The following is a 24,979-nucleotide window of genomic DNA, read 5'->3' as shown; positions in this document are numbered from 1 at the left end:
CTGCGTCACAAGGCCCTTCCTTGGCAACATTCACCACGCCTAATATCTTTTCTGGTCCATTGCCACAAGCGCTTGTTGGACTTTATTTGTTCCTGTGGGCTTATAACTTTATAGTGCCCCCTTGATCTTCTCTGGAGAGCGTGATTAAGGCTGAGACCCTTAATTGGATCCTTCTGCCCACCATAACGAGAGGTGTTGATACGGGCCTTACCTACAGCGCACAATCTTGCTGCACCAACTGACCATAGACCCTCTCATGCTACAAAACGCCCTGGGATAACCCATCTGGCTAGTCAGGCACCTATATACTTTTCTCCACTACAGTAGACCGCCTACGGTCCACTTTTCAAATAGTATTTCGGCTACAAGTCGTATCTGGCTAGCTACGTGATAACAGCCACCCCCCACTGCTTTTTCTGAGTGACTATTGAGGCAATGTAATCGTACGGATGATAACATGTCGCCATTGCACAACTTAGCCAACATGACATAAACGCAAAGAGTGATACATCTACTGGAATTATGTTCAACTAATAGCTACTTGCCTCATACAGGCCACGCGCTACATATCTCCGGAACTCCCACAAAGTTATGGAAAAATATCTGGGCCAACCTCCTACCATGACTTCTCGCAGAACAATAACTAAATCAAAAGATAAGAAACAGACACAAGAAGTCGCCCAAGCGGAAAGTGACTCAGAACCGGGTGCCCAACTTGATCCCCCTTCTTCACAAGTCGAAGATATGGTCCAAGTTCTAGGCCCTCTGCTTGACCAAAAACTGGCGAGTATTAAAGAATCTGTTTCTGAAATCTTGCAACAGATGACTAACCAATCCCAAAGATTATCCCAAGCGGAAGACAGGATATCCACGCTAGATGACAACATGGCCGCAGCACAATCTACTATTGATCTGCAACAAAAAGAAATTTCGATTTTATCAGACAAGGTGGAGGACCTGGAGAATCGTAGTAGGAGAAACAATCTGCGGTTGGTGGGAGTTCCTGAAACAGTCAAGGCGAAAGACTTTGACAAACTCATTCATGAATGGTTACCTAAAGCCCTCAACATTGATGACCGACATCTCCCATTCCTAGTCTAAAGGTTCCATAGAATTGGACCACCGCCTGCTCAAGACGCACAACGCCCGAGGCAAGTTATATTCAAGCTACTGAACTTTACTGATAAGACCAGAATACTGGAGGCTTACAGGCTGAACCGGAATCTCACCTATGATGGACACCCACTCTTACTCTTCCAGGACTATTCTGCATCTGTGACGGCAAAGCGTAGGGAATTCGCTCCTGTGTGCAGGAAACTCTATGACTCGGGATACAAATTTTCCCTTATGTTTCCAGCGAAACTGAAGATAGTCGAAAAGGACACTAATAAGACACAAATCTTTGAAGACCCCAAACAAGCATCCACTTACCTCATGTCCCAACTGCCAACTTAGGAACGTTGCCAGCTCTCATCACGTAGTTTGACAGACTGTGTCCCGAAAACTTGGACTTCTACTGAATAACCCCTTGTGGGACTCTTACTCCTGGTATTGTCAACTGACTCTGTTACAATTTCGCTCCTTGGATATGCCTTTCCCCCACCTAGCGGTAACGCACACCCGACTTGACCCATACACTTGACCCAATGGGGACTTCCGAGCGAACCCTGGAGCCCATTCGGCTTAACCCGTTTCGACTTGCTCCGGGATCCTGGACTGAGACGCCTGATTTGACCCTGCTGAACTGCTCCAGTCCCACCAACATGGGCTTTCACTGGTTACAAAAGTTTGTTAACTTTTCTGCAGGACATTGAATTTTATTGATTCTATGTCTGTCTCTGCGCTTTCCCTCCTTTCTGTTCTCTAGCTTGTCTATCATACTACTGCTAGAATAATTAGTTGAACTTTTGCTTTCTGTTACCTGTTTTCTTTTGTTTTTTTCTATACCCAGTAAGGATGTCTCATGCAACAAATGGTTGATATTGCTGAACAAAGAAATTTTCTTTTGCTATTGTATATAGTTTTATTGTTTTTATTTTGTCAAGTGACCAAGGTAGAACTACCCACACCCCCTTTTTGCAGCCGTGCTATCGGCTGTCTCGGGATGACTTCTGCTCGCTGGGACAGAGTGTTCATCCCCAGGTTACAATTGCCCATCCTCACGACTCCCAAAGCGGGAATAGGTTAATATGGTCTCAATGGGTGATTCCACACAAAGCTTACCTCCTGCTGCTCAGCCTAAAAACCTTAAGCTGCTTTCATGGAATGTAGATGGTTTAAATACCCCGGTTAAGAGATGAAAAATCCTAGACTTTTTAAAAAAAGAACATGCCCATATTGTTTTATTACAAGAAACCCATTGGAAAAACACTGACACTACGGTGTTGAAAGATTCCTGGATACAGGAACAAATCACGGCATCATGCAACACCAAGTCTAGAGGTGTGGCGATCTTATTAAATAAATCTTTGCATGGTTCCGTGACAAAAACACATAGAGACAAGAATGGCCGGTATTTGATTATAGATATAGAAACACCGGACGCTAAGTATACTGTGGTGAATGTATATGCTCCGAATGATGACAACAATTTTTTCTTTACAGAACTAATGCAAAGGATTGACTCCTGGGGACCCGCTAATCTCATCATTGGTGGCGACATGAACACAGTGTGGGACCGCTTCATGGACAGATCGGACACAGCATCTAGATACCCGATCAGTAGGATCACCCCGCTACACACACTATGTGAGTTTTTGAGCCTACATGATACCTTTAGGTTTACACACCCCGACACCAAAGATTATACATTTTACTCCGGGGCACATAGAATACACTCCAGGTTAGATTACTTTTTTCTTGCTGACTCTCAGCTTGCTAACATATTGACCTCCACAATTGGCAATATAAGTGTTACTGATCACGCACCAGTTTCCCTGACTTTGAAACAACTTGTTTCTAGGACTGCCTCATATAACTGGCGATTTCCCTCCTATCTGAATAATAACACGGACTTCCACCATTACCTTCAGCAACAATGGGCTAACTATCTTGACGATAATATGCAACACTGGGATGACCAGAACTTACTGTGGGCAGCTTCTAAACCTGTTCTGAGGGGGCACATTACAGCCTATATAATACGACAGAAAAAAACTTTTCATGATAAATATACCTCCCTACAAAAGGAACTCACGAAACGTTACAAGGCATTCAAGCTTACAAACTCTGAGGCAGATAAAATAAACTACATGGACACAAAGGCTTTGTTTAATTCTTTATTACACGACAGCGCCCAGTACAAAATTTCTCATATGAAAAATAAGTTTTACAGGTGGGGGAATAAATCGGGGAGACTCCTTGCCAAAATAACCAAACCCCACACGACACAACATTTCATTAAGAAATTAAAAACGGAGGAGGGATGGGCTCGGGACACTGCAGCCATTGTAGCTGAACTTGAGACATATTTTAAACGCTTTTACGAAGGGAATCAGGATCATCCAGAAGAAGGCCTCTCTTTCTTACGTAATGCCCACTTATCCAAACTTTCAGTACAGGACAGAGAGGTCTTAGATGCACCTATTACAGAACAGGAATTAACATCGACTATAAAACATTTGAAGAATGGGAAATCCCCTGGCCCCGATGGCTTAAGTGCAGAATATTACAAAATCCTTCTCTCGGACCTCGTCCCACTACTCACCACGCTTTTTAATGATGTTCTACAGGGCTTTCCCTTGTGGTGTGAAACGAACGAGGCGAGAATTATATTAATCCCTAAAGAGGGGAAGGACCCCACCCTCCCCTCCTCCTACAGACCGATTTCTCTTCTAAATCAAGACCTGAAATTATTAACCAAAATTGTGGCAGACAGGTTACAACTCGTTCTCCCACATATACTTACAACTCACCAGGTGGGGTTCCTCAAGGGACGCTACCCGGTCCAGGCCCTCCAGACGGCAATGGCTACCCTGTATCAATGCAATCTGGAGAAAAGAAAACACGGTATATTAATTAACTTGGACGCTGATAAAGCCTTTGACAGAATAACACATACTCACATAAAAAGACTACTTAAATTTCAACACTTTGGCATACAGATGCTCAACTTATTTCGGACCCTATACTCCCATTCTTACACCCATGTTACGGCTAACGGACTGAACTCCCCTAGATTTTTGATACAGAGAGGCACGAGACAAGGATGTCCTTTTTCACCACTACTTTTTAATCTTGCTTTGGATCCTTTACTACGTCATTTACTTAACGATGACACCTTTGCAGGTATCCGAGTTGGCACACAACAGGTCAAGCTAGTAGCATATGCAGATGACATTCTCCTTTTTATAAACAAACCTCGAACAGAACTCCCCGCAATCCTACACAAAATAGAGACTTTCGGGAAGATAGCAGGATTTATAATCAATCTAGGAAAATCTGAGGCCCTGCGTCTACAGCACACCTCCCCATCAGATTGGGCGAACCCATTTCCCTTTCAGAAAGCCACAACACATATAAAATTTATCGGAATCCGACTGACACAACATCACAAAGACATGTATAAGTCCAACATTAGACTTACCATAGATCAAATTGAACAAGATACCCGCAAATGGATAAATACAAATCTTACATTTTCAGGTAGGATTCACTTTATTAAAATGGTGATTTTCCCCAAATTGCTTTACAAATTACAAATGTTACCATATCGCATATCCTCCGCAGACAATAAGCGACTGCAACACATTTTCAGAACCTTTATCTGGAACAAAAAACGTCCAAGAATAGGAGTCGCAACCCTTCACCTGCAAAAGCAGGATGGTGGACCACGGCCCTTTTCGACGAAACTTTAACAGAGGGGAATTCACTTAATTCACTTTTGCATACGCCACTTCAGGACGTTCCTAAAGACACACAGGATAATCCTTTATTTATTCACACATACAGAACCTGGCACTCCATCCGCAAAAAAGCTAACCTTTCCTCCTTTAATTCGATAAATCTTACGTGGTTAAATAACAAAGCGTTCCCCCCCGGCCTAAACAGTATTCCTTTTACATCATGGCAGACGAAAGGTCTAAAAAACATGAAGGATATGCTTACAACTGCCAACATACTCCAACCAACCGCGACCCTGGTCCAAACATACCCCTTTTTGCAACTTCACCTATTCTCCTTATTACAACTTACGCACTTCCTCGCGACTCAATTCGCTAAATTAACAGATGTAGATAAGACCAACCCAATTGACTCGATATGGCCAAAACATGACACAATTAGATCAACTGCACATATCTACAATCTAATCAGGACGACCATTGATGTGGACAACACCACCACAAGCTTTACGAGATGGAAAACAGTCATCCCACATTCAGATAACGTAGATATTCTTCGTTATCACACCCGAGTGATGAAACTACTACCGGCTAGCACATACCAAGAAATGTCCCTACAAATATTGCATCACACCTATTTGACTCCTTTGAAGAGATTCCATATTGGCACGGCGGTCTCAGATAATTGTTTAAAATGCGGGGACTCGAGAGCCGATATAATACACTGCCTTTGGTCATGCCCACTCATGCAACAGTTCTGGAGGGAAGTCGCCAGTTATTGGAAAACTCTGTCGGGGAAAACTCTAACCATTCACGCTACTTGGGCCATCTTTAGCAAACTAGAGCTTACCTCCTATATTTCCAAACCAGAACGGGCTTTGGCTGAAAGGCTGGCTGCAGCGGCCAGGAAAGCCATTTTAGATACCTGGTTGTCTCATCTTCCTCCACCAATGTCCTTGGTACTTCAGAAACTGCAATATATATTTCACTTAGATTGGATAGAAACCTTAACGAATAAGGAAAGCCACACGGACACATTTTTTGATACCTGGCTGACGCATATTAACACACTTCCACCGCACACTAAACTGCTGACCGTTCAATCTTTTCAATATACTACATGGTATGACCGGGAGCTACTGCTAGGGTCCGATCTGGTCTGTGAGGCGGACCAACAGCTGATGCATAGAGATGATCAACAACAATCAACTTTAATGGGACCCCCCAGGAGCCACTCCCTTAATCGACTATTAACAGGCTCTCTGTGAGTACGGACCTTTTCCTACTTCTCCCTACTGTTGGTAATTAATGATGTGCTGGGTCGTTCTTCACCACATATAGATGGCAATATATTTCTCTGGTCCATTCTTTCCTGGTCACTTGACAACGGCAGGGAATGCTTACTATGGCTCTTGCTTTCTACTCCTTTGTTCTACCCTTGACAAAATATTGTTATTTTATTTACCTTTTTTTTTTTTCTTTGGTCATGATTTTGTTTTAATTTCTTTTATTTGTATTCTGGAAAAACAAATAAAAACATTTGTGAAAAAAAAAAAAACCTGTATAATGTGTGAAAATATTGGTCAGTGATCAAAAGCCCAGCTGCAGAGTAAATGTTTTTTGAAGCACTTGGCACGTTTGATGTATATACAAACACATAGACAATGAGTACTCTTTATTTGCTATCATAATTGCTATCATATTTATATTTGTAACTAATACAATTATCAGAGGGGGTTTTTTTCTCCCTGTACAGTTGGACTCTAAAGCACTCACTGTGGTATCTATACATTATACAGCCAAGCAGATAGTGCTTTTAATAGCAGTTACATTTACAATATTTGTAAAACAATTATGATGTAAAAAACATTTTGGGTGAAGGACCCCTAATATTTCACAGCATCTTGCTGAGTATGTAGTTTCAGCAACACCAACAGTATCAGAGAAGTGCTAGAAAGGAATGAACAGCCCTTTTCTTTTTGTGCTCAACAATTTATTGATGTTATAGTGGTGTTTTGTGTGTTTTTGTTTTATACACAAAGATTGGTTATAAAGCAGTTGCTGACTTCAGATAATACAATATATTTATTTCATACATGTGTTCCACCCATGACAATGACATGCTCAATTGGGTTATATTCATATATGCATTTCTATTGTTTACAGAGGCATAATGCTTTTTTTTTTTAAAATTTCTTATATTAATGATGCATATGACAAAGTAAATGGTCTGGGGGAAAAACACGAACCGGCCTATATAAACTATTTGGCCAAAGAATGTGGACACCTTGTTTAATTACTGGAATTAGCTACAGGTGGCCATTCACTGTTAGATTCACTCGTTTGGTGACCTCACTATGCCCACCAAAGGCACAGCGTTATCGGACTAATCTGATTACACCGATGCAGGCCCGGACTGGCCATTTACTGGTTCGGGCAAATGCCCGACGGGCCGTTTGCTTTGAAATGTAAATGGGCCGCTTGACGAAAAATGCTAATTAGGCCCGCCTTTAATATGTAAATGAACTGTTCCCACAACAGAGTTAACACCTTCAGCAATCAACAAACCGGATAATAGAACAAACAGCCTGCTTTGAACAGAGTGGCATAAGAGGTGGAGAGACTGGAGATATGCTAATCACTGTTCTAATGCCTCGCCATCTAGTGGAAGTGTAGGGGAAGTGCATATACGGGTATGAAAGGTCACAGAAGAAGGCCAGTAAGCTTTTCCAGTTGTGTTAATATAGAACCGAACGAATGTGTCTGTTTGCACCCAAAGATAGGCATTGGCATAAGATCTGCCACACTTCTCAGGTAATTGCAGGCAGTTGGGCTCCAGCCAGGCATGCAGTATGGCAGCATTTACTGTGGGAAGTGTGTATGGGTTCTGTGAGGACATGTTTATGTTTATTGGTAACTATTCCTGGGGGAAAACGTAGTGCTTTTTTATTACTTATGGGGGAATGGGAGTAGCCACAGGAACAATCTAAGAGACAATTAGATGATAATATATAAACATAATATTTTGGACTGTGACACATGGTGATCAAGCTCTCTTAGGCCACGAATCCAATCCACAGAATAGCTGTGATAGAAACTGGGGTGAGATATTTGTTGCAAGGGTCAGTTTAAGCATTTAGGGTGTACAATAATGCTGGTGATTATATGATAATGGACCCTGCTTGGTACAAGAAATAGAGCTCTTAAAATATTTATTAATAAACACTAGTTCTAGTTCACCCTAGTCCTTGGGGTTGAAAATATATATATCATGCTTTGCATTGGCGAGAAAACATGGGCTGCTTTGATACTTTTGCCAGGGCTGCTTTTTCCTCCCAGTCCGGCCCTGCACCGATGGGAATAGGTGCCGACAGGACGAGGGCTGCATCAACTAGCCAATGCAGTCCTTGATCGGGGGAGAACATCAAACATGTCCGATTGATATCTGGCCGATTTTTCTCCTCCCCCTTCCTGTTCGCAACACTACCTTATAAGCGGAGCAGGAGTTTAGAACAGCATTACACATCACTATGGTAATAGAAGCTCTCATGCTATGCTTACAAGATAGTGTTGCGAACAGGGGAGGAAGGGGGAGGAAAGGCTGCGTGTTTTGTCCAACTGAGGTCTGTAATCAGTATTGCATTTATTCATGTGATTAACCAAAGATTTTTCAAGCATAAAGTTTAAATAGAACGGAGGTAGTATTGATAGTGATGATGTTTGGATGTCATGTGACCCTGCCAGTGCCGGGCCAACCCAGCCAGGCGCCCTAGGCAACCTGGCCGGTCATGGCGCCGGCTGCTTGTGTGCTTGGGTGCGCATGCTCGAAAGTGCATTCGAGCGCGCATGCGCAAAAGTCCGTACAAGCGCGCATGCGCGAAAGTCCGTTTGAGCGCGCATGCGCGAAAGTACGTGCGCTCGAGTGTGCATGCGCACATGCGTGTGCCAGTCGGGGAGAGATGGACCGGACAATGGGGTAGGCGTCAGAGCAGGTACGTGCCTGGCGCCCACCCAGCTTTGTGCCCTAGGCACGTGCCTACTCTGCCTACCCCTAGTTCCGGCCCTGGACCCTGCACAGGGAAAGCATTCAATGTAACAGCACATGCCCAGGGCACAGAGGAATGGTGGTGCGCATGTGCATGCCCTGAGATGTGGATTTTTAAGAGTAGGATGTGATATTCTTTCAATCTACTTTATTTCAGAATTCAGAATTATTTGGAATTTAATTTCAGAATAATTTCACAAGCAAGCTCACTTGTAGAAAAGCTTCTGGTAAGCAGATCTCAACATACTGGCTAATACTTTGAGCTGTATTTGTATTTTAACGTTAGTTCTCCTTTAAAATCAGGGGATGCAAAACGGAGCTTTCACTGTATATGGGTCTACTCTATATTAGGTCTACTGTGGAACAAGTTTGCATTAATATAAAGTCTGTGTTTGTGACTTCACAATTATCCCTCAAAAAGGGATTTGACCTCAGTCCATGTTGCTAACAAGCACAAAGAGAGGCAGAAAAGAGGGTTATGAAAAGAAGGAAGTAAGGGAAACTGTAAGGTGGTTGATCAATACAGAAGGAGAATGGAGTAAAAAAAAAATCAAATGTAGTGGAAATGGATTATTTCTGTTATCACATTTTGCATTCATTTGTGTATAAAAATAGCAACAGAACTTTATGAATGTACCATACAGTCATATGAAAAAGTTTGGGAACCTCTCTTAATTCTTTGGAGTTTTGTTTATCATTGGCTGAGCTTTCAAATAGCAACTTCCTTTTAAAATATAACATGCCTTATGGAAACAGTAGTATTTCAGCAGTGACATAAAGTTTATTGGATTAACAGAAAATATGCAATATGCATCACAACAAAATTAAACAGGTGCATAAATTTGGGCACCCCAACAGAGATATTACATCAATAATTAGTTGAGCTTCCTTTTGCAAAAGTAACAGCCTCTAGATGCCTCATATAGCCTTTGATGAGTGTCTGGATGGCGGTATTCCTGACCATTTGTCCGTACAAAATCTCTCCAGTTCAGTTAAATTTCATGGCTGCCGAGCATAGACAGCCTGCTTCAAATCATCCCATAGATTTTCGATGATATTCAAGTTGGGGGACTGTAATGGCCATTCCAGAATATTGTACTTCTCCCTCTGCATAAATGCCTTTGTAGATTTCGAAGTGTGTTTAGGGTCATTGTCTTGTTGGAATATCCAACCCCTGCGTAACTTCAACTTTGTGACTGATGCATGAACATTATCTTGAAGAATTAGTTGACATTGGATTGAATTTATCAGGCCCTAAAATTTAGTTCAGGGACTGGGGCCCTTGTTAGCCACACAGCCCCACAGCACGATGGAACCTCCACCAAAGTTGACAGTAGGTAGCAGGTGTTTTTCTTGGAATGCAGTGTTCTTCTTCCGCCATGCAAAGCTCTTTTTGTTATGACCTAATTACTAAATTTTTGTCTCGTCAGTCCAAAGCACTTTGTTTCAAAATGACTGTGGCTTGTCTAAATGAGCTTTTGCATACAAGCGACTCTGTTTGTGGAGTGAGTGCAGAAAGGGCTTCTTTCTCATCACCCTGCCATACAGATGTTCTTTGCACAAATTGCACTGAGTTGTAGAACGATGTACAGAAACACCATCTGCAGCAAGAAGTTCTTGCAGGTCTTTGGGTTGTCTTTAACCATTCTCACATATGCCGCTCCTGTATTTTTCTTGGCCTGCCATACCTGGGTTTTACAGCAACTGTGCCTGTGGCCTTCCATTTCCAGATTACATTCCTTACAGTTGACACTGACAGTTTAAACCTTTGAGATAGCTTTTTGTAGCCTTCCCCTAAACCATGATACTGAACAATCTTTGTTTTCAGATCTTTTGAGAGTTGCTTTGAAGAACTCATGCTGTCACTCTTCAGAGGAGAGTCAAACAGAAGTACAACTTGCAATTGGCCACCTTAAATACTATACCTTTTCTCATGATTGGACACACCTGCCTATGAAGTTCAAGGCATAACGAGCTAATTCAACCAATTTGATATTGCCAGTAATCAGTATTGAGCAGTTACATGCATTGAAATTAGCAAAATTACAAGGGTACCCATATTTTTGACAGTTTTTCACATTTGATTTAATTTCATACAACTGAATACTGCTTCACTAAAAATCTTTGTTTGTTTAAAACACCCCAGTACTCAGATGTTCCTGGGAAATGAAAGACATACCACTGTTATCTTTTTTGGCGAAAGTGCAGTAAATTATTATGTAGGCTGAGAGGGGTTCCCAAAATTTTTCATATGACTGTATATATGTGTATGCACAGCTTTAGTTAGTGTTTATAATAGCAATAGCTATATGCCCTACCATTGGTGCCATCATTGTACTTTTGCCTTTTTTTCCCTTTTGTCTCTGGTCCACATTAAACTATGGTCCTTAACCTTTTCCCTTGCAGGTAGCGCTACTAAATAGCTTGAGAGCTGATGTGAAATCAGATCTGAAAGAAGAAGAAAGCAGGCATTTACGGAGGACAAAAAGGAACAAAGGCAGCGAACTCTCTGAGAGTAAGTGTTGCTTTTACTCCAGGGCATTTATAATCCCAGTTCATTCAACTGGGTACATGTGACTTGATCTTCTTTAGTTTTATGTGTTTAAGGGATAAAAAGGAAAGTGCATGATTTTAAAGGGGTTGTTCACCTTTGAGATAACGTTTAGTATGATGTAGAGAGTGATATTCTGAGACAATTTGCAGTTGGTTTTTATTTGTGTTTTTTGAGTTATTTAGCTTTTTATTCAGCAGCTCTCCAATTTGCATCTTAAGCAATTTGGTAACTAGGGTCCAAATTACCCTAGAAACCATGCATTGATTTGAATAGACTGGAATATGAATTGGTGAGGGCCTGAATAGAAGTATCAGTTATAAAAAGTAGCAATAACAATACATTTGTAGCCTTACAGAGCATTTTTTTTAAAAGCGAGTCAGAGACCCATTTGAAAGCTACAAAGAGTCAGCAGAAAAAGGCAAATAACTGTAAAACTATAAAAAAAAATAATGAACCACCCCTTTAAGGATGCTTTTTGCTTCAGGTAAGATTATCTTAAAGGGGTTGTTCACCTTCCAAACACTTTTTTCAGTTCAGTTGTTTTCAGATTGTTCCCCAGTAAAGACTTTTTTCAATTACTTTCCATTATTTATTTTTTACAGTTTTTCCAAAAGTTGAATGTTCCTATCTCTGGTGTTTCAGTCTGGCTGCTTAGTAATTCAGGTTCTTTTCTTTTCTTTTAAAATTCTTTTTATTAAATTTTCAATAAAATACAATGACTTAACAAGATAAAATACATATGTTTCCAAATGAAATTTTTTTTTACAAATGATGAAATTCCAAAGATTTCTTCATGAAAATAATAAAAACAAAACAAATTATAAACAAATTGACCTGTTATTCTCGTTTCAAAATAAATACAATGTGGCCAAAACAGTGACATGTGTGAATGACTTAGACTTTACAAGGTTACCTTATTCATTCATAATCTCATTTTACCCCATAAGTTTAAGAATAAACTCCTTTTTATTAGTCTCCAAGGATGAAATATAAAGGGACCATCTACATTTAATTCTATTCCTTTGAAGTAGGTTTTCCATTCTAAATCTAATTACCTCCTGAGTGCATAAATTAAATAAATATGAAAGCACATCTTTAAGAGTTGGGGGATTCTCCCTAATCCAGCAAAAAAATATTGATTTTCTAGTAGCTGCCATAACTAACCAACAAAAAGACAATATTTCATCAGTGACAACTATCGAAGGTCTAATATAGGACTGTTGAAAGTAACCTTTCATATCTAGCAATGCAAACTGTGGGTTCAATTTTAAATCCAAATGGATTTTTTTTTGATAAAACCAATAATTTTTTCCCATAAATTTTTAATAAATGGGCACTCCCAAATATAGTGGAAAAAATCAATATGCTGTTCTTTATACTTTGGACAGAAAGAAACATTCTTAGAATCTATAGTACTCTGGAATAGTAATCCATAACCCAAATGAATAAATCGAAATTGTTGATCTCTCCAACTCTCAGAAACTATATTAGTTTTAAACTTTAGAAAAGAATTTAGGAGATCCTTGGAAGAGATATTAACCCCTAAGAATAAAGACCATTTTTTACTTGGATTCTCAAGTGGATCGAAATCATTAAACAATGAATAAAATAGATGAGATGAAATCCATGAAATACAATTTAGCTGAGGATCTTCAACTAATTGTAATATTGAATTATAAAACTGATGATGTTTTAGTTGTGACTTTGTTTCATTACCAATTAGTTGAAAATCATGTCTGATCTGCAAATAACTCAATCTCTCTTTTTCTGAAAGACCATATTTTTCCTTTATTACATTCCATGGAAAGGGATCTCCCGAATTCTGATCAATAATATGACTGACCTGATATATACCAAATTTTCTCCACTTATAAGAAAATGTAATCCTCTGTTTCTTAGGGAAACCTCCCAAATAGAATGGAGAAAGGAACGGTGAAATATTAAAGTTTAGATGGTTTTGTTTGCATACAATCTTCCAAGTACTAATTGTGTCCCTATAAATTGGGTTTCTTTTAATATCAATATGCTGCTCAGACCAATTTTTATGTAAAGCGGAAATAATATGTTCCTTAGAAGTAAAAAATACTTCAAGATCTAGATTAGTAAATTTCTCTTTACCAGATATCCACTCAACAATGTATCTTGTGTTAGCAGCTACATTAAATTTCCTAAAATCCGGAGCATTAAGACCACCTAAAAATTTGGATTTCCTAAGTTTAGATAAAGATATTTTAGGTTTTTTACTATGCCAAATAAAGTTGCTTAAAATTTGGTCCAATTTTTGTACATCTCAGTGCTTTAACAATAACGGGAGGTTAAGAATAGGAAATTCAGGTTCTAAACTGTTACAATTTTGCAGCATTTAGTTGATAGATTTCTCAGCAGTATCTGTGAAGTATTAGCAACTATTGTATCAATTCTAACAGCTGCCTGTAATGAAACCCAGAGAATCTGCTCAGCAGGGACAAAGAAAAGAAATGTATCAACTAAATGTATACATTTCAACTAAAGGTGAACAACCCCTTTTTATTTTTCTTTTGCCAGTTAGATGACTGGATTCTTTTAGGTTAAAGGGATATTGTCATGGGAAATTTTTTTTTCCCAAAATGAATCAGTTAATAGTGCTGCTCCAGCAGTATTCTGCACTGAAATCCATCTCTCAAAAGAGCAAACAGATTTTTTTTATATTCAGTTTTGAAATCTGACATGGGGCTAGACATATTGTCAATTTCCCAACTGACCCAAGTCATGTGACTTGTGCTCTGATAAACTTCAATCACTCTTTACTGCTGTACTGCAAGTTGGAGTGATATCACCCCCTCCCCCCCCCCACTAGGTAACTAGATAACAGCTCCCTAACACAAGATAACAGATGCCTGGCAGATCTAAGAACAACACCCAATAGTAAAAACCCATGTCCCACTGAGACTCCTTCAGTTACATTGAGAAGACAAAACAGCAGCCTGCCAGAAAGCATTTCTCTCCTAAAGTTCAGGCACAAGTCACATGACCAGGGGCAGCTGGGAAATTGACAAAATGTCTAGCCCCATGTCAGATTTCAAAATTGAATAAAAAAAATCTGTTTGCTCTTTTGAGAAATGGATTTCAGTGCAGAAGTCTGCTGGAGTAACACTATTAACTGGTGCATTTTGAAAAAAACATGTTTTCCGATGACAGGATCCCTTTAATATATGATGATAAGAGGATGATCTGGCCTTTATAAAGATTCTTTGGAAATGCCTCAAGTTGGTGCATATGGGGCCGACAGAGAAGCAGAGTTTTGTTATGTCTTCTGTGTGATATGCTTTATTATTATCATAAATTAAATGCAGTATACTATATTGGTGTTTTTTTTACACTTGTCCTCCAAATGTTTCTGCCTCAAAGCCCACTCATGTACAAGCCACAATATACCTAGCAAATGTCTGAAATGCCTAAATATCTTTTTCCAGGCCTGACTAAACTGATTGATTTCTAGCCCGCAGCAGTAAAAAAAAATTTTTATCAAATACTGTGGGTGGTTCAATTAAGCTTCAGTTGGAAGTGGAATTTCCCACTTTTTGATGTTCATCAATATGCTGTTCATCACAAAGGTCAGTGGCGGAACTACCAGGGGAGCAGGGGGTGTGAGCGGGCCAGGGCCCGCACCCCTCAGGGCCCCCCGACAGTCATATTCCCGGCCAGTTCTGGGTGTACGGAGGGGGGCGGGGGCCCGGCTGCGCGTCCTGTGCCAGGGCCTGTCCACATCTAGTTACGTTTCTGACAAAGGTAAATGAAAGAGAAGAGGCCGATTCCATGTTGTGCAGCTTCATATGGCGGTCAGGTTGCTGGCCTGATTGTTAAGCAATCTGGTTCATGGATCGAGGCCACCAGGAGGTATGCTGCCATTGAGCTGAATCATTGTGGTCTCAGACACCCATCGAATGGCTGAATGTTTAATTCACTTCTTGCACATAAACTGATTGTTCATTTCCAAAGTTTGGTTTTGAACATTAATGAACCCAGGATCACAAAACAGAGAAATTGCTTTACTGTATATATGCAGTATACCTTATGTACTGCTTTAAAGGGGCACGTATGGCTTAGAGCCTCCAATTCAGATACTCGTCGTGCAGAGAAAATGGCAACTATGAAGACCACCTTTCGAGGTAAGTAACTTAAAGTGGACCTGTCACCCAGACACAAAAATCTGTATAATGAAAGTCCTTTTCAAAGTAAACATGAAATCCAATTTCTATTTTTTATTAAAGCATTTATAGCTGTTGTAAGCTCATTTAAAAATCTCAGCTGTCAATCAAATATTGTCTGCCCCTCCTCTATGCCAGTGGCATAGAGGCGGGGCAAACAATTACTTTCACTTTCCATTCAGCACTTCCTAGATGTCACTGCTCTCCCCACATTCCCCCATTCTCTTAACCATTTAATTGTGTAACCAGGGCATGGAAATGGACATTGGGTCCCCCATTCTGGTGCACAAACAAGATTCTGAGATGACACAAGGCTTGTCTTAATAACAGTGTCCACAAAATGGCTGCTGCCTGCTTGCTATAATTTTGAAATCCCAGACTGAAGGAAACAAGATTCAAATCATTTATACAGTGTAATTAAAGTTCATTTTGCTTGACTAATGTGATAAAATAGGATTTTGAATAATTTCTTTGGGTGACGGGTCCCCTTTAATGTTGATGGAAGCTAAAATGGTGTCATTTGGAGGGCCCTCAAAATTCAGATCCCATGGGGGAACTGGGTGTTTATACGGTGGTCTTATGTGTGCTGCTGCTTGGATAAATGTTTTAATATCTGGATGGAGGGCCAACTGGTGTTGGAAAAACTGAGAGCTGAGATTTGAACCTTCAAAGAACTGATCGCCAAGCCTTTGTCCAGTCCATTCTGTAAGAAAACTAGCAGAGTTGGTATGTGTAGAGTGGATGAATCTTTGTGGCTTTCCTTACATCAATTAAGATAAGTTTTTCCATATACGGTGATAAGAGTTTGCTGTGACGCCCTTGCGGGCTTGGAGCATTGTGGCAGTTATGATCGGGGGAAAACCCCAGCGGCTGATACTTCTCTCCAGGCCATTTTGCTCTGGGTGCCGCCTTGGTGATTTATGTATGCTACTGTGGTGGCGTTGTTGGATTGCACCTTTACTGGACGGCCCTGGAGGAATTAAATTGGATAAATAGACTGTTAGAAGTTCTAGAATGTTTATATGTAGTTTTGTTTCTGGTGGTGCCTTATGCCCTGAACTGAGCTGTGATCAAACACTCCTCCCCAGCCTTGGAAACTGGTGTCTGTTGTGACTATGGCCCAATCGGTCATGGAACAATTTTCGCCTTTGAGCAGATTGTGTGGTTGTTGCCACAATCTCAACGACTCTGCTGTATGGTGGGAGATTGTGATGTGGGCTGCGGGACTGTGGTGAACCTTGGCCCACTTGTGAAGAAATTCCAATTGCAGGGGGCGCATGTGGACTTGGGCAAAGGGAACTACCTCTATGGCCATGTTCATGAGGCCTAAAAGATGCATGCAGAATCTGGTAGTCATGTGTTTGATAGCAGCGGCCTTTGTGGCTGCGCTTGTGAGCTTTCTTTGTTTTACTCATCTTGTGTTGCGTGGAGTCTAATTTGACTCCCAAGAAAATTATAGATTGCGCGGGTACCAAAGAGCTCTTTGTGTGGTAAAACTTCCAGCCATGAGACTCCAGGATCGCTAAACAAGAACTGGTATGAGCTACTGCCAGATCGTAGGTAGGGGATCTTAAGAGTAGGTCGTCCAGATAAGGGAGGATGAATATTTCTTGTTGCCGGATGTAAGCCATCAAGACCGACCTCAGTTTTGTGAACACCCGAGGCGCTGTGGCTAGGCTGAAAGGTAGGGCTTGGAACTAATATTGTTGACCCGCTGATGCAAACCTGAGAAACTTCTGATGCTCCTTGTGAATGGCTACATGTAAGTAAGCGTCTCGCAGATCGACGCTAGTTAAAAAATCTCCCTTTGAACATTGGCTATCACTGATCTGAGAGATTCCATCTTGAAGTTGGGTATGACCAGAAACTTGTTTAATGCTTTGAGATAGAGAACCGGTCTGAAGGACCCCTCCTACAAGAGTCTTGCATGAAATCTGACATGGGACTAGATACAGTGTCAGTTTCCCAGGTTCCACCAGTCATGTGACTTGTGCTCTGATAAACTTTGGTCACTCTTTACTGCTGCACTACAGTATGGTAGAGTGCTTCCACCCCTGATCATGTACCCTTTGTGTTACCAGGTGCTACACCGGAGAACCCACTCCTGCCATGCGGGTCATGTAGGTACATAGAAGAAATTCCAGTGGCACACTGAATGCTGAAAAAAGTGTTAAGTTTATTCACCCAAATACATACAGACAAGCCCTTGTCTGTATGTATTTGGGTGAATAAACTTAACACTTTTTTCAGCATTCAGTGTGCCACTGGAATTTCTTCTCTTTACTGCTGCACTGTGATATCACTGGAGTGATATCACAACCCCCCCCACCCCCCAGCAGTCTAACAATAGAACAGTGGGGAGGTAACCAGATAAGGGCTCCCCGGTAGATATAAGAATAGCAAAAATCCTTGTCCCACTGTGACTCCTTCAGTTACATTGAGTAGGAGAAACAATAACCTTCCTGAAAGCAATTCTATCCTGAAGCGCTGGCTCTTTCTGAATGCACATGACCAGGCAAAATGACCTGAGATGGCTGCCTACACACCAAAATTACAACTAAAAAAAAAAACACTTGTTGGGTTAGGAATGAAATTTTGGTAGGGTGATGTTTTTTCAATGTAAACAGTGTAATTTAGAAATAAAAACAACACCATAAAAATGACAGAATCTCTTTAAGCAACTTCCACCAGAACTTACTTACAAAGGTCTGAATCAGTGTAAAATAAAGGCAGAAAATCTGGCCTTCACATGGCGTAAAAGATCACACACCTTATTTAGTTTGCCATTTATTTTACCCAGCTTTTTACACTGTTTTTATGGTGAATTTAATTTTATACAGCATAATAGATAGAAACATTAAACATTACCTGCCTGCAGCGCAGTCCAACATATCCACGGGAGGCAATGGAGATAATATCAATGCGGCTTTATTTCAACATACTCAGTGGTGATACAAACAGTGGTGGGTGTGCAAACTAACGCATTTCGTGCCCTCGTGACCGGGCACTTCCTTTAGAGTTCAATGGGCATTACGTGTAGACATGTTTAAATAGAGTGGCATACACGTGTCAATCATTATTATCAAAGTGTCAATCATTATTATCAAAGTGTCATTTTAACAATAAATAAACAAACCGTAGTGATAAAGGCATTTAGATTAAATCATTGAATTACAAGCAGAATCAATTAATTTATAAGATGCTTCTGATAAAAATAAAACATCATATTTGTGTTTACTTATTTTAGACCACAAGTGTAGAGAGGAAAATACATCTAAAAACGTGATTAGGTGAACCATAAATTAATTGTGTCAATATTAAAGTATATTTAATATATAGATAAAATGTAAAAACCATCAGAAATTTAATATAAAATAATTTTCTCTGTATATATAACCTGGATCAGTTTTTAAATGACACCAAAAATTAGCACCGTATCCTTTTACACGTTGCTCGAATAGTTATTTAAATAAATATTTAAAGGGGTATAGATTATAATTGTTCTGTAATTGATTTATAAGTATAATATTCTCAATTTATTTTATTCAGTATATCACAGTTATTTTGCTGTACACATATGTTTCTATGATTAAATCTATTTCTTGTCATAGTTGGATACTTATTTAATCCATGTAAAATTTTATATCACATTCCTTATTTAGCCCCTGTGGTGTAACTGTCTCCAATAAGGACATCCACTTGACCTCTTTTTTTTAGATAATAACTTATCAATGTCTCCTTTCCTCTTTCCCAATCTCACAGTTTCAATTACCTGAAGTGAAACAAAGTGTTCATTAGCTTCATGTTTGTCAATTATGTGTGCTGCAATAGCTGAAGATGTATCCTTCATATTGATACATGCTAGACTCTGTCTTTAAGTTTCCTAGTTGTTTTACCAACATATTGTGCATTACATCGACAAGTAGCGAGATAAATGACATTCAGAGTCTGACAGTTGGCATAGGTTCAGTTGGCACCATATATGTAAGTCCCAGTGGTACGTAACCAATTTCTATTCTCTCTTTTATCAGTTAACATACTTGGTGACACTCTGTCCCTCAGATTGTAACCTCGCCTGTAGACAAACTGTGGCTTCCCAAGGTTAAGTTGCGAAAGCACCGGGTACGACCTCAAAATCTGCCAGTGGTCATTAATTATTCGCTGTATCTTTTCAGTTTCCAAAGTGTGTGTAGTAATAAATCTAATTTTATTATTATCTGTTTGTTTCTTTTGAGTACCTTTTTTTTGTCTATATCCTCTCTCTTGCTCAACACCGCTTTATCACATGCTCTCTTGATCGTATTAGTATCATATCCTCTCACTAGGAATCTATCCCATAATTCTAGAACATCTAGCATGTATCAATAGGAAGGATACATCTTCAGCTATTGCAGCACACATAATTGACAAACATGAAGCTAATGAACACTTTATTTCATTTCAGGTAATTGAAAATAGTAATTGCACCAAAATTTTGCAGTCAACTAAAATGATTACTAGAACACTTCCTATAGTCAATAGTCAAGCTGTCTCAAGTTAACTGAGATTTTTTCATACAACACAAGACAATACAAGAAATACAATACAAGAAAATTAATTCATAATCAAATAGACACAATATTTGAGGATATTTTTAATCAAAGTTTTGGCAGCCTATTCAAGAAAATGATGTGAATAGGATGGGGAGCTTTTCCAAATGAAAGTATGTCTTTTTTTCCTAGTCATATTATATGATACTGGTATCGTATAATTCCCTACCAAAATTTTTTGTTTATTTAAATACCATTTTTCCTTGTTAGAAGAGCATTTTTGAATAATCCTCTTGGACATGACAACCTTCTCTGTATAGAGAGGCATGCTACTGACTGAACCCAGAATGACTGCTGTGTATTATATAAAGTATATTATATACAAGGCGCTTACAAGGCAAGTTTGATGTATAAGGTACAGAGAATTAAGACTTCCCAAAGGTCACATGGAATTAATTCACTTTTAACTGCAAATAAACTGTCCTGCCTTCACCATGCTAGGCCTTATTAAAATAATTTAAAAGGGGTTATTTTACAATGCCCCACTTAATATGCAAAGCGCTCCTGCACTTGCGCCCCAGGGATAAGTAAATAACCATATAGATAAGTAAAAATGTTAATATTGCCCATGCACCACAGTCCATGCCATCCCACAACTGAATACATAATAAGCAGGTATTGGATCTATTATCTGGAAACCTATCATACTGAAAGCTGCAAAACACAAAATACAATGCCATTTCCATAGCATATTTAAGAATGTGGTTTGACAAATTTGACTTTCACTGAAATAATAAAACAGAAACTTTTACTTGTTATGTCTTTTAACGTTTCAGTGCTTTTAACAACCTTAAAGGAACAGTAATACCAAAAAATGAAAGTCTTTTAAAGTAAGGAAAATATAATAATGTACCGTTGCTTTGCACTGGTATAACGGGTGTGTTTGCTTTAGAAATGCAGATAATCGATAAGATCTGTAGTATACAATGGGATTCTTCAGAACTTATGTTATCTACTGTGTATCCTGTGCTTGAATAGCTGCCCCATGGCTACACAACAGATTGTTTATATAAACTAGTTATATAAAAAGTTGTGTTTCTGAGGCAAACACTTTAATTTTTCCAGTGCAGGGCAACAGCACTTTTATATTTTAATCACTTTAAATTTTTTGGTGTTACTGTTACTTTAAGTTGCTTTAAATTATGGAAAGATCTCTTATAGGAAAAATCTTCTATTCCAGGTAATACATTTCATACACACATATACTTATACTCTATACTATACTCTTTATCTGTTTAAAAATAAAATTGAGCCATTTCCTGAATAATTTGTGACATGCATGAAATGCTAAATTTCAGGGAGAAATGGATATGTAAATGTAACTACAAATCTTGCAATTCCCTTGTCGGGTAGCTTAGGCTTTAGATGTGCTCTTTGTTGCTAAATATATTGAATATAGTATTCCTTATTGCTCATGTAGGGGACATTGTTGTGAAAATGATTTCTCATGCAGTATGTGGCAAATAATTACTAAAAGCAAAAGAAAATCCCATGTATGTTTTCAGTGGCCAACCTTAAACAGGCATAGCAGAACGCTCTAATAATGAAAGGCGCATGGCTTGATGGGAAGTGTGCAACATTAATTCTGACGTTCTCTTTGTTCTGAAGATTGGAAATGAAGCTTTTTTTGGGGACAGAGTAAAGTCAGATGCTTTGGGGTAAAATACCAGTTGACATCACAAATTAAGGCAAGATGCTGATATTATTTCATCTTTTACAAGCAGTATTTATAGGTGCCTTTTAAAAGATGCAGTCATATTTCGGGCAATGTATAGCATGATGAAAGGAGTACAGCACTGTGCCTCCTTCAACTCGCAGCCCCAAGAGAGGACTTAAAAAGGTGTTACATCAATTATTGTGAAGGAGGCTGTACTCACACAGACGCATGCAGACGCATGCAGACGCAACGAATGCCAAAAGCAGGTGGGAGGCAGCATGTTGCATTTTATCTTTTCACCTGTGTTTGGTGCATACATACATCTGTGTGAGTACAGCCCCCTTCACAATAATTGAGTGTGTCTACTCCTGTGCTCCCCTGCGGCTGAACAGAAGAAAGCACAAAGCAGGGTAGCGCAGGAAAAACCCGCCTGTGTGTAAGAGCCCTTAGGGAGACGGTTGAAGGGGTGGTTCACCTTTTAAGCAAATTGTTTTCGTATGTATTCTACCCAAATATATGCATTTTTCAGCTTTTCTATTTTTTGCTCCATTTTTATAATATATTACTTCAAAAAATACTATATGCCTGTTAAACATCTCACTGCTCATGTCGCTGCTTACAGACACTGGACAGTTCAGAGCCCATAGGCTAAAGTCCTATCAGAACAGGACTGACCAAGTTGGCATCCAAAATCTGTCCTGTGCATTATAATTTACCATTTTCTTCTAAAGATTTAGCCTGGCTCACTGCAAAAAAACATAACATACAGTTGTGTTCAGAATAATAGCAGTCCGACATCACTAACCTGATGTCAGTGTTTTTGATTGAAATTCTATTTCTACAGGGAAAATTTACTGATAGCATGTTGCTGATTCTGTGTAATTGAATCATGAATTAAGGTTTGTTAAAAGTGTTCAATATAATAGCTTGTTATTGCATTGTGGAGTTCAATTAGTGAGGTCATTCATTCTGTGAAACAACAGGTGTCAATTACAGCCCTTATTTAAGGTAGGAAGGCAGCTAATGTTGTGCTTGCTGGTTATAGTGCATTTCTGTCAGAGTATAATGGGTCATTCCAGACATTTTTCAGAACAGCTTACTTTGATTTAAAAGTTGATTGGAGAGGGAAAAACATATAAAGACGTGCAGAAAATGATAGGTTGCTCAGCTAAAATGATCTCAAATGCTTTAAAATGGCAATCAAATCCTAAAAGACATGGGGAAAAATGGAAAAGAAGTTGTAAAGTTACCTGTTAGTACTGTTACAATTAGAAGATGCCTATGTGAAGCCAAGCTATCTGCAAGAATTCCCCGCAAAGTCCAATTGTTGAACAAAAAGACGTGCTGAAGAGGTTACAATTTGCCAAAGAACACATGGATTGGCCTAAAGAGAAATGACTGTTTTTCAGATGACCCAAACACTAAATTCAAGCCACAGTACACTGTGAAGACAGTGAAGCATGGTGGCACAAGCATCATCATATGGGGATGTTTCTCATACTATGGGGTTGGGCCTACCATGGATCATTTTCAATACATCAAAATACTTGAAGAGGTCATGTTGCCTTATGCCGAAGAGCAAATGCCCTTGAAATGGGTGTTTCAACAAGACAAAGACCCCAAATCCATCAGAAATTGAGCAGCATCTTGGTTCCAGACCTCTGAATCACCCATTGGGTTTTTAAGTGCTTTTAGCTATTTTTATCCTTTTTGGCGCCTCTGTTTTGTCTTACTAACATTTGCTTTAAGAAGTATACCATAAAAGAGCGATAACTGTCTAAGGTGGGTCGGTGTAACATTTTTTTTCCTATTTGGTTAGGCATAGTGTCTATCACTGCATCACCGAATTGTGTTTGGTTGGCATGCCTCAGTTGCAGGTACCTGAAGAACATATTATGTGGAAGAGTGAATTTATATTGCAAAGCTGTGAAGGCAAGAAGCCTACCCTGATCTATGACATCTCCTAAATATTTGATTCCCCAGGAGGCCCATATCTTAGGATCGGGTATACTTTTCAATTGAGGTATATTTGGTAGTGATGCACCAAATCCACTATTTTGGATTAGGCCGAACCCCCCCAATCCTTCAGGAAGGATTCGGCCGAATACCGAAATGAATCCTAATTTGCATATGCAAATAAAGGGTAGGAAGGGGAAAACATTTTTTACTTCCTTGTTTTGTGACAAAAAGTCATGCGATTTCCCTCTTAACCCCTAAATTGCATATGCAAATTAGGATTCGGTTCGGCCGGACAGAAGGATTCACCCGAATCCGAATCCTGCTGTAAAAGGCAGAATTCAGAACCGAATCTTGGATTCGGTGCATCCCTAATATTTGGGTAAAACCATAATGGCGTATGTTGGGAGCACTGACTGTGGTTCTTGGGAAATCTATTGAGAGCCTACCTCCAAGAAGAGACGGGCTTTTGAGAGTGGCAACCCCAGTATTTTGCTCAATACCTCTGTATAACAAGTTTTTTTAAAGCCTCATTAGAGCCTACCAAGGAGCCTTTAAGTTAGTAGCAGCATTACCCTGTGACAGGGTTGCCCACCAAGCCTGTGCACCACCTTAGCTGCAAGATAATATAAGTTTAGATTTGGGGCAGCCAGACCTCCTGTGTCAATGGGTAGGTGTTGTGTAGATAGGGCAACTCTAGGTGTTTTGTCAGCCCAATACAGAGAGTTCCGAAAAAAAAGTAGATGGTAATGTTAGAGGTAGTTAGACAGATTAATGCACCCTAAACGGTCAACGGGAGTGTGGCCCAAATTGGAAATTTTAAATTCCAGATTACATATGAGGATTTAAGTTGAGTTCTTGGAATTTTTCTAAATCTTTGTGCACCACTATTCCTAAATATTTGAATGAGGCTACCTGTATTGAATTGAAGTTTCTGTAGATCTACTATGAAGTCATCTATGAGAAACATTGCTGACTTGCTCCAGTTTATTATCAGTCCCGTGAATAGAGTGTGACGGTTTATTAGTTCAAGCGCAGACCCAAATGCTTCATATGGATTTTTTAAAAACAATAGTGTATCGTCTGCATACATTGCAACTTTTTCTGTGCTTTCTGGGTTTTCCTTAAAGGGATACTGTCATGGGAAAAA

General features: G+C 39.5%; 1 protein-coding gene across 4 annotated transcripts in view; it reads left to right on the top strand.

Moving 5' to 3' along the window:
• The window catches only part of LOC108700067 (ectodysplasin-A), a 182,447-nt gene that overhangs the window by 88,357 nt on the left and 69,111 nt on the right, over positions 1 to 24,979 (top strand). For all 4 annotated transcript variants that reach the window (XM_018232933.2, XM_018232932.2, XM_018232931.2 and 1 more), the window contains exon 2: positions 11,293 to 11,401. In XM_018232933.2, coding sequence (XP_018088422.1) covers positions 11,293 to 11,401 — 109 coding nt within the window. The remainder of the gene's footprint in view (positions 1 to 11,292; positions 11,402 to 24,979) is intronic.

This window comes from Xenopus laevis, chromosome 8S (genome assembly GCF_017654675.1).
Source record: "Xenopus laevis strain J_2021 chromosome 8S, Xenopus_laevis_v10.1, whole genome shotgun sequence".
Classification (NCBI taxonomy): Eukaryota; Metazoa; Chordata; class Amphibia; order Anura; family Pipidae; genus Xenopus; species Xenopus laevis.
The sequence above is the reverse complement of the archived record's forward strand: the minus strand, read 5'-3'. Positions and strand labels throughout refer to the sequence as shown.